Genomic DNA, 18,091 nt, shown 5'->3' on the forward strand with positions numbered 1-18,091 from the left:
AGATAGTCCAGGTCAAATATTACTCCAATACAAGTAAAAGTTGTTCAGTGAGATTATGACTTGAGTTAAAGTCCTGGAGTACTTGCTTTTAAAAATACTAAAGTATTCAAAGTACTTTTTAAAATATCTCAAAATGTTGTATTTTCACAAAGTATGAGTACTGTCAAGAATACACAGAAGTGCATTCGGTTACATCATGTATATCCAGAAACCATTACTTTAAATCTCTAAAAACTATACCATGGAATAAAAACAGACACTAAGTTACTCCAAGCACTGACAACTTAGTTTGAAATCTGGAATGAAACAAACGTTACGTAGCTCAACACGCTTTCTCAGGTTGGACAGTGAATGTTTGTATGTTTGGGCAGAGTGGGAAACAGGGAGATGTGTTTGCTCCATGTTCAACCGTGGAGACGCACGATATATACAGGTACGACTAAATCACTGAGACAAACAGAACTACACAAACACAGTTTACTGTCTTAGGATCAGATTTCAGAAAAGAGAAGGACATTCATGAGCTGACTTCAAAGATAAAGTAGAGAGTAACTAGAGCACTGATAGAAATGTAGTGGAGTCAAAAGTACAATAACTGTCTTCTAAATGTAGTGGAGTAAAAGTGATAAGTATCTCCAAAAAATAATACTCAAGTAAAGTACAAATACTCAAAAAATTTACTTAAGTACAGTACTCAAGTAAATGTACTTTGTTACTGTCCACCACTGGATATAGGCTACACATGGTTTTAATTTTAATTTTTCAAATCTTCCTAGAAAGACTCATGATGGACTTCAGGACCACCACCCAGCTGCAGTAGCATGGTCCCGACACACGGTGTCCCTGCTTTTTAAACTCCGGGAAAGCTCTTAGTTGACCTACTGGTGGGCCGGACCGGAATCAAAACAACATGGCGGCGCCCGAAGGCGTGTGGGGATAAAGCTGCTCGGACCAAACGCTTTCTGTCTGAGGTTAAAACAAGGGACACGATGGACAACACAGGAGAGGAAGAACCGGACCCTATAAAACTCAAGTCCATCAAGAACAATAAGACCTTCACAGTGCCTCAAAATGACAGGGTGAGAGAAACGTGCGCATGCGGAGAAGAGGACACCAAACTCAACAGGCTGCAGGATTAATGATGTTTACACCACTCAGTTTAAAGTCAACACAAAGAGCTGGCTTTGATTTGTTACATGCATCACTTATTTATGATATAGACTCTTTTATCTTACCTGTATTCGCTCCATTTTACCGTGCAGCAAAATACAAGAGAGGGCCCGATGAAATATCTGCAAACAGAGTTCATATTTGATCGATATGGACATATCAGAGCAGTTTCTAGAGTTCACCAATAACAATGTTTAATTGCTGTATTAAAATAAGCTTTCACTATTCGAGATTAGTTACCTAAGCTCTGTGGAAAAAGTAATGAGTGAGTGTTGCACCTTAGTTATTATAAGGTAATGTTAGTCAGTCATCGTCTCCATCAGCTGCTAATCTCATTACTGGATTCCACCAGCACATAAGCCTGCATGAAAAGCACCCCACTATCCTCTTTATTCATTTATTGATTGCACTGGATCGTTACCAGTGAACCCTCTCTGTGTCCTCATTACCTTCAGAGCACCTTCTGGGATTAAGGAAACCACTTCAGATGGTGTTAAATGACTCTTTCCTTTTTGCTGCTGTTTCAAGGCAGTTGTTTTGTTTTGATGATCACTACTGATTCTATTTATATCACTCTTATTCTGTACTTAACTCCAGAGTCTGTTTAATATGAACGCAGTAACACTTCTTTTGTTTTCAGTTTGGGAGCTGCAGGAGCGTCAGGGAGTTTGAGAAGCTAAATCGCATAGGAGAAGGAACGTACGGCATAGTGTGTGAGTATTTCATATAACAGACCACACACCGCTCTCACATACAAATCAAAACAGTCGTTCACGTTAAGTAATACGCTGGAAACACTGTTTTCTGTCCCAATTACAGACCGAGCTCGAGACACAAAGTCGGATGAGATTGTGGCTTTGAAGAAGGTCCGAATGGACAAAGAGAAGGATGGTAAGAACTCTCTTTGATGCTGGTTTCTGTGTTTAGAGTGCAGTTTTCTTTATTTTCTACGCACAGAATCTGAAGATTGTAGACGGCTTCGCTGGTCTCATAAATCACAACCTTTGATATCTTTTGTATGAATGTGCTGGAGGAGCATTCATCCTCTTCTAGTAAATTTAGAATAGAAGCTTTTTGGGACAGATTGATCATTCAGATTCAAAGTTTACTGACAGGATTATATCCGTTTTAATCTCTTGGGTTGAGAAAGAGTTTTTACACTTCAAGATTAAGTAAGTCTGTTGTGAACTCAGAATCAGAAATACTTTATTTATCCCAGGAGGGGAAATTCAGTCATTACAGTTTCTCTATACACAATAAGTTATACACATACAATAATAAGCTATGTAGAAAATAAATACATGGTTGAAGTCCCCGGAGATCAGGAAGAGGGCACTCTGGTGGTCTGTCTGGAGTCTGGCTATGGCAGCGTTGAGAACGTTGGACGCCGTAGTTGGGTTGGCAGAGGGGGGATGTAAACAACTACCAGTATGACCAGTATGACCCACACCGCTCTCAGTGCTATCCCGGTCTGCCCGGACAGTCTGGAAGCCGTCAATGGAGACGTTGTGGTCGTGAATATACTGATGCAGCCACGTTTCCGTGAAGCACAACATGCTACATTCCTGAAACTCCGTCTGACTCCTGGCTAGTCCTGTTAGCTCGTCCATCTTAACAGCCAGAGATCTCACGTTGCCCATGATGAGAGAGGAGAGACACGCTTCTACCTCCTCTCCATAAACCTCCATCTCCTTATACCAGCTCTCCTCCTCATAGCTCTATGCCTCCTCTGCCTCTATGGGTCCTAAATCTCCAAAGCTCCTCAGGAACATCCAGCAGTTCAGCCGATGAACCGGCCGGCTTCAGCTCAACCAGCCCAGCATGAGTAAAAACAAAAACAAAGCAAAGCGGGGTTTCCAGCAACAGTAATGCAAGTAAAAGTTAAAGTTGGTGATTTCATCTTGAAAAACAGTCCACAACTCTCACCAACGGAAGGTCAAAAGAGGTAACAACTTCAACAAACTGCCAGAGAAAAATCTGGGGAAGTTTGATGAAGAAAGAGAAGAACAATCAGAAAGAAGAATGAACGAAGAGGAGCGACTCTTAACAGGCTGCATACACGGTTGGCGCATTTCCCAGATCTCAGGGTAGCAGAAAAGAACAAACAAAGTGACAAGACGGGGACAGAGATGTAGCACACACACATCGAGTAAACAAAAACAGTGATCAGAGTCAATGGTGCCGTTTGTCATCAATCAATGATGATAGAGTCAAATAGCTGCAGTAGTGTTTGGATTGTTGCTTTAGTCAGAGAAAGTGTTGGTGCATGTCGTGCATGGTTTTGGTGAGTTAGTGTTCAGCCTTCTTCAGAGAGATGGGATCTGATCGCTCAGTGGATGAATGAGTGAATGAATGAAGTTGTGTGATCGGTTACAGCCGGCTCAGAGGCCTCTGCCTCTCTTCCCACTTGGCCTGAGAGAAGCTCCTGTCTTGCTTTAATGTCGCTTACATGGTCACTCACTCTGATCTGTTATTGAACCGTCCACGCCGTTTGTCCTTCAGGGATCCCCATCAGCAGCCTCCGAGAGATCAACCTGCTGCTGAGGCTCAGACACTCGAACATCGTGGAGCTGAAAGAAGTGGTCGTCGGCAGCCAGCTGCAGAGGTGCTTCATCTCAGTGTTTAATTATCCTATATCTGAAAGCATTGTATTTATTGTTTATCTTATTTGAGTGGGAAAATGAGTCCTTCCTGTTTTCTCAGACGGGAACCTCAGGTAGTTTTAAAATCGTGCACTTTTTTGATATACTGTTTGATCTCAATGATGGACGGGTACAAACACAGGTTGGTTTAGCCACCTGCCAACATAACAAATCCTTGGAGTCAGAATACAACCATTAAAAGTGCTGACTTTTGCCTTTGACAGGCTCAGACTTTGATCTCAGAGTCTCCTAACACAGCAAAGAGGATCTCTACAGAGTCAGACTTTTTCTTGAAGAGTAGAAGTTTATTTTTCAACAAGAAGCAGCCATTACAGTCCCGTCTTAGTGCCACCAAACAAAGTCTAAAAACAGAGTTTTGACCTCACAGTACACAGGAGTATCTGGTCTACTTCTCTGACTGATTGTTGTTGAACGAAAAACTTGGATCTGGCACACAACAACAGAATCCTACTAAACCTACTAACTAAGCTCCTGTGTACTCCGAGGCTGAATCCTGCTTTTGTCATCACAGTCTGATGGTTTGAAGATAGTGGATGTCAGTTTATCTCAGAAAGACCTCATTTAGATCTAAATAGATAGGAATGAACAGAACACCAGAATCCTCTTCTAACATTTGATCGTATATTCTCTTTGTTTGTCTCTGCGTGACTCTGGTTCAGTCTCTTCCTGGTGATGAGTTACTGTGAACAGGACCTGGCCAGTCTGCTGGAGAACATGCAGACCCCGTTCTCTGAGGCTCAGGTATGACAAAGTCAGACTAATCAGCCCCATGTTTCCCTCATTTGGTTTCAATTTCTAACAAACTTTTCTCTGTTTGTTCGTTCCTCTTACTTCATATTACTATACTGGATTTCAGCAAGATCTGTGTGAAATTAAATCCAACTAATTCTTTAAACCAGATGTTCCATACATGCATCCCTCAGCTTCCAAACACCTAAGATGAACATGATAACAAATAGACTTCATCTAGTTTATCATCCACACAAGCCGTCAAAGCAGCTCTCCACAACTGTCTAACATGAGTCTGGTCCTGCTGGAGGTTTCTGCCTGTTAAAGGAAGTTTGTCCTTGCCACTGTAACTTGCTAAATGCTGCAAAGTGCTCTGCTCATGGTGGATTAAGATGACATCAGACTGAGTCCTGTCTGTAAGATGGGACTGGATCTTATCCTGTCTTGATGTTGGGTCACTATTAATAATAGAACATAGAGTACGGTCTAGACCTGCTCTGTTTGGAAATAGTGAGGATAATGTTTGTTGGGATTTGGCGCTTTTTAATAAAGATTGATTAACTTCACTTTCCCTCCATTTTATCTGCCATCTTTAAAATCTGTCAGATTAATTAATGTGAGACAGAACACAAAGTTCATGGGTAACCTCTCACATTAAGGTTCTACCGTAGTCCTGGTCCAGGATTAATTGAAGTCCTCACTCTATCATCAGTAGCAGTCTAATATTTGAATGCAGTGTTAAAGGACTCAGCCTGAGGTTACCTGCGTCATATCATAACATGATCATTTATGTGTCTCATGTCGTCCTTTTCTCAGGTGAAGTGTATCGTCCTTCAGCTGCTCAGAGGTTTGGAGTATCTCCACCATAACTTCATCATTCACAGGTTTGTCCCAAACATGTAAACACATTTATATCCCAAATGTTAAAACTAACGTGCATGTGTTTAATCTTGAACCCAGTAAATTAAACATATAGTACTTTTTTATCATGTCAGCTTGTTAAAGGTGACATATCATGCAAAATGGACTTTTTAATGGTTCTCTACCTGAAATATGTGTCCCTGGCATGTCTACAAACCCCCCGAGAATGAAAAAAATCCATTCTGTCCCTGTTCTGATTTCTGCACCTTTCTGTAAATGTGTGTGAAACGAGCCGTTTCAGACTTCCGTGTTTTTGTTACGTAACAACAATATCCGGTCTGTCACGGAGTCAGAGCTCGGAGCTCGTTCAGCCCATAGACTGTATAAACTAATACTGAATCCCCCCTCCGTTTTTCATTACCTGCACAAATGTGTGGTAACAAGGAGCTTAGGAGGGAGGCATGCTAGTTGTAGGCTGTCTTAATAAACACAAAGGTCGGTTTTACTCCCCACGTCTGCAGATTTGAAGATCTAGTGGATGATTTTTATTTGTCATGGATAAGTGCTAGTGCTAGTTAGCATAGCTACATGTTCATAGCTGTAGCTGTGTACCAAGACACACGTCTACATACTGACAAATAAAACAACAAGAAACACAGAATCTGTGACCAATCCTTCAGAAAGGTCCTGCTACAGGTGCCTCTCCGTCAGGATCAGATTCTGGATCAGATTCAGAGGGTTGAAGTAACGAGGGTCTGTGAGCAGCCGTGTATATTCAGCCAACATGTAGGCTGTTTCCGAAATCGCCTACTATACTAGCAGTACGTACTGATATGTCCAAAATTCAGTATGTAGTAAGTAGTATGTGAACAAGAGCAAAATCTGCAGTATGCCAAAACTCCCCGGATGTCTACTGATTAGGGAAAATATCTCAGTGTGCATCGGACCAGTCTGCCTCGCGTACTGTTTCCCATAATGCACAGCGCTCGTTCTGCTTTTTTTTTTTCCTCATTTTTTGACGGGAGGAAATCCGTTTTTAGGTGCTGTGAAAGTTATCAAATTACATATAAACCACTTCCTAACTTTTTAAATCATAAATGGATGCTAAATAAGCTTTTTATTTATCGGCTTCGCCGTTGTTTACTTCCGCTTTCCGAAACCGGAAATCCAGCGAAGTCTGGCTCAGCATGCTGCATGACAGATCGGACAGAACAGTCATACTACATACTAAATTCAGACGCAGTATGTAGTAGGCAATACCTACTGCCTACTACATTAGTAAGTAGTATGTAGCAGGCCGTTTCGGAAACAGCCGTAAACATTAGATCAACGTGCTGGACAGCCGAGGCACATCCGCTTCCTGAGGGGGCGTGGTCAGAGAGAAAACAGAGTGTTCTGAGGAGGACTGAAGAAGAGGGCTTTTCAGGCATGTCAAAATCTGATTTCAAAGTGTGTTTTTGAGCATAAACTTTAAAGACATGTTTTGGGGACCTCTTAGACCAATATATATTGATGAAAAAAGCGTGATATGTCACCTTTTAATGAATGATCCACAGTGCTCTGTCAGCTCACTCTCTCTCACATACAGACCAGAAAATCAATCAGTCTGCAGCCAGAATGAGTTTCTATCTGTGTGATATAGACGCATGTGTCCTCTGCAAACATCTGCTAATAATTCATGTGGCACATTTTCAGAAAGATCAGCCAGACTCAGGTTTGATAATGTGGAGTAGTAGTACTGTTGGAGCCATGAAGGGAATTCAAGTGTTTATATTATGTTATTTTGAGGTTTAGGGTAGGATATTGTTTGTATATTTTTTGTGGTGTTATTATGGTGATTGTTTACAATATAGTTTATTGTGGGATCAGTTAATTAGGTTATTTACGGGTCATGTGTTAGGGGCGGGGTTATTGAGTTAATTTAGGCCACCTGTGTTCCTTTGTTTTTGCAGGTAGAGAGAGGGGGTGAGCTGGGTCTCCATATTTTTTGTTGGACGCTTGCTTTTCGCTTGCTTTTCGCTTTATGAACGCTTGTTTATCACTTACTTTTCCTATTTTTGTTTGTGCACTTTATCATGAGTTTATCATCCTTTTTTGATAATAAAAGGTTAAACTTACTTTGGTGCATAGTGTTTTTTTGCTTTAGCGCATCTGACAATAACTAGGCCCAGCGTCAGCCTCTCAGCGGCTTTTTGCTTTTAGTAGTCGCTACAAGTACGTACTGATTTGGAACATAATTCAGAATGCAGTATGTGAACAAGAGCAAAATCTGCAGTATGCCAAAACTCCCCGGATGTGGTACTGATTCAGGAACATGTCTCAGTCTGTAACGAACCAGTCTCCCTCATGTGCTGTTTCCCACAATGCACAGCGCTAACGTTCCGCTTCTTCTTTTTATTTTTATTTTAACTGCCATATAAACCACTTCTTAACTTCTTAAATCCTAAGTGATGCTAAAGAAGCAGTTTCTCTACAAGCTTGGTCGTTGTTTACTTCCGCTGAAACCGAAAATCCAGCGACACCTAACCCAGCATCCTGCAGACCAGATCCAACAGAACAGTCATACCACCTGCATTTGTAGGTAGTGTGTAGCAGGCGGTTTCGTAAAACAGCCAAAGCCTCGTTCTTTTCTTTTCTACATGTAGGTTTTCCTCAAATTAAATGAAAAGATTATTGAAACGAGGCTCAATAATTCTGTTCATGGTTGTTATAAGCATTAAAATGCAACAATTTTTTAGCTGTTCACTAAAAACGCAGAATTTGTATATTTGAGAAACTTAACCAAAACAAATTAATATTATGCAAAAATATAATTTCAGTTTTCTCAGTGCATGACTACAGAGTTGTAGAATATTATGCTTTTAATGACCTTAAACAACATGATTAAGACTTTTTAATCACTTTTTGATTTAATTTAAAAAAACAACAAATTACAAAAAACTTTGATAGAGCGCTGCAGATCTGACGGCTTTACAGATCTCATCTTTGATAGAAAACAGGTTGTTTATTCTAATCTGAACCCCTATCCCAACTTCTACTACAATCCTGCTATTCTAAAAAGACAGACTTTGTCCCAGGAGTAATACAGGAAGTGACTGAAAGTCTGTTTTTATCTGTCTTAAGAAATCAAAAAAACAAACTTCAGTAAACGTATAAATAAAAGTTTTGGGTCAAAAGTGGATGAATCTATACAGATAACAATTGTTATGATGAAATGTTAAAAACAGATGGAGGGAATAAAATATAATTCAGGCTGATCATTCTGAAACTTTGCCAATACAGATCCACACACTTCTTTAACCTCTTTACTTCAACCATGAACGGAGAAACAGGTATTTTCAAGGTTAAACAGGAGACTAAATACATCCCTCCATCCCTGTAATATCATACATATTATACATAAGAGAGAGGTGAAGCATTTAGAGGGAGCACTGGGCTGCTTTGAATCAAAGATGTTGTTTAGAACCAAAGTTTGAAATGTCCAGAGGCCTCAGATTGTTGTTATTTGTAGGGAAGGGATTCACCTCTGGGTGGATGCGAGATAGTTAACACTGGCTCTGTGAAAACTTCAAACTGTAAGAGTGACAGACACAGAGGCATGTGGAATTAATCAGCTTAAAGATTGAATCCAATAAAATGTCCGGCAGTGAGAGGTTTACATGTTGGCAGCTTTAGTTTTGTAGAGAGGAGCATGTCTTCTACCTGTTAGCTAAAGATAGACGTTCAGTCTCTGTGTTAGGGATGTTTAGTCTTTGTGTTGTGACATTAAAGACAGAAGGCACTACATTACAATCTCCATCTTTTATATCTCTGATTATTTTCAGCTCCTCATTCCTCCTCTCTGTCTCCTTCTTCTCCTTCAAGTCATTAAGCCAGGCAGTTTGATTAACTAAGAGGACTGATCTGCTTCTTAAAGCATTCAGTGCTGAGTTACAAAAGCTATTAATGAAGCTGATGAGAAGATCTCAGAGTTCAGAAAGAGTTCTGTTATTACTCAATGATGAACGGGTTGAAAAGGTAAACACTAAATGAACTCTCACTGAGCAGGAGTCTGTTCCTGTAGGTGATGGAAGGTGGACTCAGTTTAAATGAACCCTCACTGAGCAGGACTCTGTTCCTGTAGGTGATGGAAGGTGGACTCAGTTTAAATGAACTCTCACTGAGCAGGACTCTGTTCCTGTAGGTGATGGAAGGTGGACTCAGTTTAAATGAACTCTCACTGAGCAGGACTCTGTTCCTGTAGGTGATGGAAGGTGGACTCAGTTTAAATGAACTCTCACTAAGCAGGACTCTGTTCCTGTAGGTGATGGAAGGTGGACTCGCTCAGTTTATATGAACTCTCACTGAGCAGGACTCTGTTCCTGTAGGTGATGGAAGGTGGACTCAGTTTAAATGAACCCTCACTGAGCAGGACTCTGTTCCTGTAGGTGATGGAAGGTGGACTCAGTTTAAATGAAGTCTCACTGAGCAGGACTCTGTTCCTGTAGGTGATGGAAGGTGGACTCAGTTTAAATGAACTCTCACTGAGCAGGACTCTGTTCCTGTAGGTGATGGAAGGTGGACTCAGTTTATATGAACTCTCACTGAGCAGGACTCTGTTCCTGTAGGTGATGGAAGGTGGACTCCCTCAGTTTCACTATCATAAGTTATTATTTCTGGTTATTTATCTTTTTGTTTCTTTGTTCCTTTGTTTCTTTCCCTTTTTCTTTCTGCCTGTTTCCTTCTTTGTTTCTTTCTGTCTTTGTTTCAGTGTTTTTTTCTGTCCTTTTTGTTTGTTTCTTTTTTTCTCTCTTTATTTCTTTGTTTCCTTCTTCCTTCCCTTGTTTGTTTACTTGTTTCTTTCGTTTTGTTTGTATGTTTCTGTCTTTGTTCATTTGCCCCTGTCGTTTTTGTTTGTTTATTTGTCTTTGTTTCTTCATTTCTTTCTGTCTTTCTTTCTTCCTTCTTTGCTTGTATATTTGTTTGTTTGATTGTTTTTTTCTGTCTGTCTGTCTTTGTTTATTTTTTCGTTTCTTTGTTCCTTTCGCTTTTTCTTTCTGCCTGTTTCCTTCTTTGTTTCTTTCTGTCTTTGTGTCAGTTTTTTTCTGTCCTTTTGGTTTGTTTCTTTTTTCTACCTTTGTTTCTTTCTTTGTTTCCTTCTTCCTTCCCTTCTTTGTTTATGTCTTTGTTCCTTTGTTTCTTTCATTTATTTTCTGTCTTTTTTTGCTTGTTTGTTTGTTTGTTTCTATTTCTTTGATCCATTGTTTATTTGTTCCTATGTTTCTCTCCCTTTTTCTTTCTGTCTGTGTTTCCTTCTTTGTTTGTTTGTCTCTTAATATTTAGTGTGTTTCTTTTAGTCTCTTCCATTGAAGTCAGGTGATGTGTTGAGGGGCTGCGAGCTGAGCTGTTGATGGTTTCTTCATGTGTTCTCTGTTTCAAAGCTTTCTACCTGGAGATGAGTTACATGCTGTGTGGTATCCATCATTAAGAACAAACAGACCCATTCAGAAAATGAATGCAGCGCTTTAAACTCAGTCAGTGAGCCTTCAGGGTCTGTGAGCCAAGCTGCCCCTGAATGTAACCCTCAAGTTCACTGAGTCCCTTAATTAGGTTCAATGACCCAGTTTAAAAGCAGCTGAGAAATTACATTAAAAAACAAATCAGCTGTAGTTGTTTTGAGGTCGGTCTCACAGCGGGCCTGTATGTGAAACTTTGATAAACTCTACATGTGAAGCACGAGACTCAAGCAGGCTGATATCAGAGTCAACTGTTGAGCTGAACAAAGAGAAAGAAGAAAATAACTGAGTTAAACTTCTGAGTCAGGTACGGCCCAAATGAACCTCATGTCTGAACTTACTAAAACAAAAGAAAGTGTGTCACACACGACCACGATGAGTTTCCAGAACAGTCAGGCAGCACTGAGGGACTAAATGATGTAAAGCTGTTTACCATTTAAACTTGACTGAGCTTGAACAGATCTGCCCGGACAAAAGAAGTGCGGAGGCAGAGATGTTCAGAGTTAAAACTGTAGCTGAAAGCAGTTTGATGAACGTCAAGCGGAGGGGGATGGGGTTCAGATTGGTTCATTATCCTCTTCAATCTTCTTACCAGGGACCTGAAGGTGTCTAATCTGCTGATGACAGACAAAGGCTGCGTTAAGATCGGTGAGTCATCACTCCATACCTGCACTGACATACAGTACATCCCAAACTCTGCAACACTGACCTTTGACCTCTGTGACTATCTTTTATACTGACTGCCTCATCCAAACAGTGACCACCAGCCCTTAACGTCTATCTACTGTGACCTCAATGAAACCAATATGGAAAGCAGGAACTTGACACTTTGATTATGAGGTAGTGAAGTTTCATGTCACAGACTAAGGTATAAAATTAAATCTATGTGTATAAGTTTGACACCTCTGCTCCTCTTAAAGCTGGAGAGAAGGCTGTGTCCACTCAGGCTTTTTTTTTTTGGGTCCAGGGAGCGCCCATCACCTCCATTTCAGAGCACTTCTCACCAGTGTTTACTGTTGCGAGGTTACCAAATTCGTCCCGCAGCACTTGTGCTTCCCTAAGTAGAGACCGTTGGGTCTGTTTCAGATGCTCTGTATGCTAAATACTTGCTTCAACAGCATTTTAACAAGAAACTAAAAACTATTGGTAGAAATCGTTTCAGAGCAACAACAGCAGCTCTAAACTTTGAAATTGTACCTCGAAAAAACAAGTGTGATAACTTTTCACCTCCATACAGACCTCCGCCATTGTTGTTGACAAAGTTGGTATCAGAAGTCCCACCCCTTCTTGATTCTGATTGGATGATGATCAAGGACCACGTATAACCATAGACTGTAAAAATAATGGACGTAGTATCCATGACGTCACCCATCTGTTTCTGAAGCGCTGTTTTGAAGCCAATTGTCGGCGGGAGCCATATTGGAAATGCTGAACTCAACATAAGTGCTGTCGAGCTAGTGTGACATAAAAAGGGGCGGGCTTTGAGCCTCCTAGCCAACAGCTACAGTGCTCCCGCCTGTCAGTCAAGTCAGCTGTGCCTCTCATAATGAAAAACTCGTAATATTGATATCTCAGAATTTCTGCATTATGAAAAAATCAAGTGGCAACCTCCGGTCTCAAAAAATGAAGCCCATGTGGAAGTTTTATAAACTGCAGTTCATCGAGTGTCTGCTTGAGGCTGGCTGCAGAAACACCAGAAACCACATACACACCAATTCAAAGAGACGATCTTTACAGCAGAAATAAACATGTTTACAGCTTGGTACAAAAACATCTTGGTTCTATGTAGCTTATTTCTCTATCAGCACACACTGTACATGGGGTGAATTTTCTTCTAATGTTACAGTTCAGAAGATATTAAGATTACCAGTTTTTGCCCAAATAAGGACATGACTGACTTGACTGACAGGCGGGAACACAGCTGTTGGCTAGAAGGCTCAAAGCCCGCCTCTTTACCTCACACTAAGTTTGGTTGAGTTCAGCATTACCAATATGGTGTGGTTTCTGGTACTTCCGGAGCCAGCCTCAAGTGGACACACGATGAACTGGAGTTTATAACACTTCTGTATTGGCTTCAATTCTCGCGTCTGGAGGTTGCTGCTTGGCGTTTATTGTTCATCATGGACTCCAGATGTTCCGAAAAATTGTGGTTCAGTGTTTTAAAGTTATATTTTTTGGCCTTTTTGCCTTTATTTTATAGGACAATGGTCATCAGTCAAGAAACGAACCAGCGACCCCTGCAACGAGGGCTGTAGCCTCTTTATGTGGGGCGCTTAGACCGCTAGGCCACCAGCGCCTGCGTTCAGTGTTTTAAATCGCTCAGAGATAAACTGTTTTTATAAAGAAAAAACAATACGATCACAAAGATAGAAGGATGCAATAGTTTACAACATTTTCAGGATCTTATTAACCCAGTCGTAAAAATGTCACGTGTTTATAAGATTTTGAAGTGTTGTATCTTTACAAGAAGGCTACTTCTTCTAATTAACTAATTTTAAACATCAGCCTGATGACAAAAAAAAGGAGATTGTGGAGTATTTTTCATCTTTTTCAATGATTAATAATGCAAGTCTGTTAAACAGTTATTTACGTAAAAGGCGTAGCATTTGTGTGACACGTAATCATGGGTATATAAAGTTCAAAACGCTTGCAGCTCCATCGGACCCCTCCACCTTGATGAAAAGTGCTTCATTCAGGTGTGGGCGGGACTTCAAACAGAGTCAACTCTGTTGTGGGACAGAAATATGGAGGGACGGGTTAGAGGAACTCCATTTATAGACCTCAGTGTGAGAGTCTCTACATCCCCAGTCTGAATAAAAATACATGTATTTTAACATCATCTGAGCCTCAGGAAATATGAGTCAAATTTTAAGATTTCAGACCTTTTATAAATATGCATTTAAATGATGATTGGTTTCTTTGTTATGGATCTTTCTCTTGTTTCTGTTTGCAGCTGACTTCGGATTGGCCAGGATGTACGGCATCCCCCAGCAGCCCATGACGCCTCGAGTGGTCACACTGTGGTGAGTGTCTGGGTGAGTGTGTTGCACCCTGCAGATGATCACTGTGTCGCTCACCTTGTGCCGGTGCAGTCTCAGCTGAAACTCCATCACCATATGGTCTCCTTCCTGTCCTAACCTGTCTGCAGGTACAGAGCTCCAGAGCTCCTCCTAGGGACCAAAACACAGACTACAGCTCTGGACATGTGGTGAGGAGAGCAGACACTAAACATCCCACCATGCAAATCCATTAAATGAAGTCATTACATCTTGTTTTGAAACATCTCAAGTGTGATGTCCGATATCTAGTTCAGAGATTTTGCAACAGAAGGAAGGTCAACAGAACAAACAGGACATGTGATGTTTCCTTTGCAGGGCTGTCGGCTGCATCTTGGCGGAGCTGCTGGCTCACAAACCTCTGCTGCCGGGGACCTCAGAGATCCAGCAGGTCGACCTGATCGTCCAGCTGCTGGGAACTCCGAATGAAAACATCTGGCCGGTGAGTCTTGAGCTCAAGAGTTTCTCCAGAATAAACTAACCACTACGTGTTTGTGAGGTGTTCTGATGTGAATCTGTGTGTGTGTGTTTCAGGGTTTCTCCCAGCTGCCCCTCATTGGTCAGTACAGTCTGAGGAAGCAGCCGTACAACAACCTGAAGAACAAATTCACCTGGCTGTCTGATGCTGGACACAGACTGCTCAACTTGCTCTTCATGTACAATCCAGGGCGCAGGTACACACTCACAGATCATAGACGTGTTAGGATCAGGGCTGTATCACTAGTGGGTCTGACTCTGTTGGGAACACATGTGCATGACTTCTATTTCATTTCACTGAACAGGTTTTAATACGTCACAGAAAGAGAATCAGTGTGTGTAAAAATAAATTAAATAAAGACAGCTCAATTCTATTAGCTGTGCTTTGCTGATTATTGCAAACCAAGTTAAATTAAACCAAATTTATTTTAAGATTCAAAGAATCAGGAGAGATGTATTCTGCAGGGACAAGGACCAAAACATACTACATAGCCGTGATCTTTGCACCCTCAGGCAGCACCGCATTAAAACAGACATGACTCTGTAGTGGAAATCACTGCATGGGTTCTAAATCACTTCCACAAACCATCATCAGTGAACACAGTTCATCACTGCATCCACAAATGCAGTTTAAAACTGAACCATGCAAAGAGGAAACCATAAACATGATCCAGAAACACAGAGACTTCTCTGGACCTGAGCCTGTTTAAGATGAAAACTGTCCTGTGGTCTGATGAATCAAAATCTGACATTCTTTTTGGAAATCATGGACGCTGTGTCCTCCGCTCTAAAGAGCAGAAGGACCAACCGGCTTGTTATCAGCTCACAGTTCAAAGCCAGCGTCCCTGATGGTATGGGGATCATAAGAGTCCATGGCATGGGTAGATTACACATCTGTGAAGGCTCCATTAATGCTGAACTATACATGCATGTTTAGGAGCAACATATGCTGCCATCCAGATGATGATGTCTTCAGGAAGACCTTACATATTTCAGAAAGACAATGATAAACCACATTCTGCACATATTACAACAGCATGGCTCTGTAGTAGAAGAGTCCAGGTGCTGAACTGACCTGCCTGCAGTCCTGACTCATCCCCCATTGGAAACATTTGGAGCATCATGAAACTAAAAATACGACAATGGAGACCCTCAACTTTTGAGCTGCTGAAATCCTCTCAGACAAGAATGGGAAATTTCACTTTAAAACTGGTCTCATGGGTCCACCAACATTTACAGAGAGTTGTTCTCAGAAGAGCTGATGGAATCTGGGTTCTAAATATTTTTCTAATGACCTACTGAAGTTCCCACTTTGCTTCCAGTATGTATACAATGCTATGTATGAAAATAAAGGTAATAATAGAGGAACTTCCCTTTGAATTCTTGAAATCTTTGACATGACTGACCGATGTTGTCTGTCTTCCTGATTCAGAGCTACAGCCAAAGACAGCTTGGAGAGTTCCTACTTCAAAGAGAAACCTCTACGTGAGTGAGAAGACTCTGGCTCAGCGGTATTTATCACAGCCCTCTGGTGGATCAATAATCAGTCACTAATCTTGTCTGTCTGCTTCTCTCTGCAGCCTGTGAGCCTGAGCTGATGCCAACATTCCCCCACCATCGCAACAAGAGGGCCGCTGCTGCTCAGGCAGAGAGCCACTCGAAGAGGAGCAAAGTGTGATGAAGGCAGCGACATGCTGGACTCAACCCTCCAGAGCTCACACTCTCAGGAAGGTGCGCTCCAACGATGAGTGTTTCTGTTCCCTCTGCACGCACGGAGCAGGAATGGGCTCATGAGGAGGTTTTACGTTGGTGTTTGCACTCCAGGGGAACTCAGCTGAAGCAACAAACTGGCACAGATCAACACCTCGCGGGGCTGCCTACACAGACCTCTGCTCTGTGATCGATTGAGAGGCTGTGATCACATTCACAACGTGCGAGAGCTTCATTCACAGCTACACCGGGTGTGTTTAAAGGCCTCTGTGGGTCAGGAGAAACAGGATTTAAATAGAAGAATGTGCCTGTACGATTCAAAGAGTGAGAGGAGGGAGAAGGATCTCCTCACAACCATCACAGCTGGTCTCTGACCAGCTGTGCGCCTAGTCAAAGTGTCCTTCAGAGAGTCTCTGAACCCCTGCTTTTTTACTCCTCGTTAAAGTGTTAGACTGACTTTTAGGAAACCAGATAATTTGATGATCTTTAATTTTTAAACTTGGGACAGAAACATGGATTTAGAGTACATTTATAGTTTGAAAAGAGTTTCCTGACTCATCCTCTTGTTTTAGAGCTTTGTTGCTGCACCGCTGTTTACAGTCCAGTTCAGGAGCGTCAGCAGGGCCGATGGTATCCTTACAAACTGAGTCAAAACCCTGAATCCAGCTGATTGTTCTTAGTTTAGATTTTCATCCACACAGGTTTACTCTCCTTCAACAATCAGACTCAGTGATTTAAAGAGATTATAAAACCATATAAACTATTATACATCCAAACTCTGTCCCTTTAAATCTTCTCTGCTGACACAGGACGTCAGGAGGGGCTGCGAGGCAAGCTGCCCAGAGCTCAAATGTAGAGTCTGAGCTTGTTCTGAGGTCAGGATTCCCCCAATATTCATCAATAAGGTCTTTTCTTTTGTCCAACTCCAGTATGACAAACTTCTCTCCTGTAACTGTGAACCTGTTGATTAAACACTGAATGTTTCTCTGCCTGTCAGTGGGGATTGGGGGCTGTGAGCTGAGCAGTCATTAACGTTCTTCTGGTGAAGTTTAAAAGAGCGTTAAAGATACTTGAAACAATGTGAAAATAGGGATTTGGAATAAGTGAATATCTCTCCGACAGCTCAGAGGGCGATGATCGTGAAGCCTGTGATTTGTGTTACCGGATGTCAACAAAGAAAAAAAAAGGATCAATGATCAAATACAGCTACAGTATTTAAAAAGCCTCCGCTTGAACACCCAAAATAAATTGCAGAACAAGAGAAGCCTGTCAGTAAAAACCTGAGATATAGAACAGAGAGAAGTACACTACCAGCCAAAAGTTTGGACACACCTTCTCATTCAATCCTTTAATTATTTGATTTTTATTTTAATACTGAAAACATCAAAACTATGAAATGATCTGGTTTTGCCAAAATCTGGATTACAACAGTAGTCAAATAGGACTTTTGTCCATTGTGTACTAACCCTACCTCTGAACAACACAACTGATGGTCTCAAACACATTAAGAAGGCAAGTCATTCTACAAATGAACTCTTGACAAGGCTCATGTTAATTAGAAACCATTCCAGGAGACCACTTCATGAAGCAGACTGAGAGAATACCAAGAGTGTGCAAAGCTGTCATGAAGGAAAAAGGGGGCTACTTTACAGAATCTAAAATATAAAACAGATTCTGCTTTGTTTAACACTTTTATTCATTAAATAATTCCAAATATGTTCTCTCATAGTTTTGATGTCTTCAGTATTAATCTACAGTGTTTACAATCATTAAAATAAATACAAACCCTTGAATGAGAAGGTGTGTCCAAACTTTTGACTGGTAGTGTAGATGGATCGACCAAACTGGGAGAGAAAACTGAAAAGCTACCTGAGAACCTCTTCACACTTCTGAACCAGCATCAACTGAATAAAATAAAACATGAAACCAG

The 18,091-nt window shown here is 41.2% G+C and overlaps 1 protein-coding gene across 1 annotated transcript; it reads left to right on the forward strand.

Moving 5' to 3' along the window:
• The first annotated feature begins 869 nt into the window (after positions 1-869).
• cdk10 (cyclin-dependent kinase 10) lies at positions 870-18,090 on the forward strand. Its single transcript, XM_034685174.1, has 13 exons — positions 870-1,079; positions 1,811-1,883; positions 1,990-2,061; positions 3,673-3,775; positions 4,493-4,574; positions 5,379-5,446; positions 11,514-11,566; positions 13,872-13,941; positions 14,067-14,126; positions 14,293-14,416; positions 14,509-14,648; positions 15,884-15,936; positions 16,032-18,090. Exons 1-13 carry the CDS (start codon positions 990-992, stop codon positions 16,127-16,129), a joined length of 1,086 nt encoding a protein of 361 aa, XP_034541065.1. The 5' UTR covers positions 870-989; the 3' UTR covers positions 16,130-18,090.
• The last annotated feature ends 1 nt before the right edge of the window (position 18,091 follows it).

Source organism: Notolabrus celidotus, chromosome 6, assembly GCF_009762535.1.
Source record: "Notolabrus celidotus isolate fNotCel1 chromosome 6, fNotCel1.pri, whole genome shotgun sequence".
NCBI lineage: Eukaryota > Metazoa > Chordata > Actinopteri > Labriformes > Labridae > Notolabrus > Notolabrus celidotus.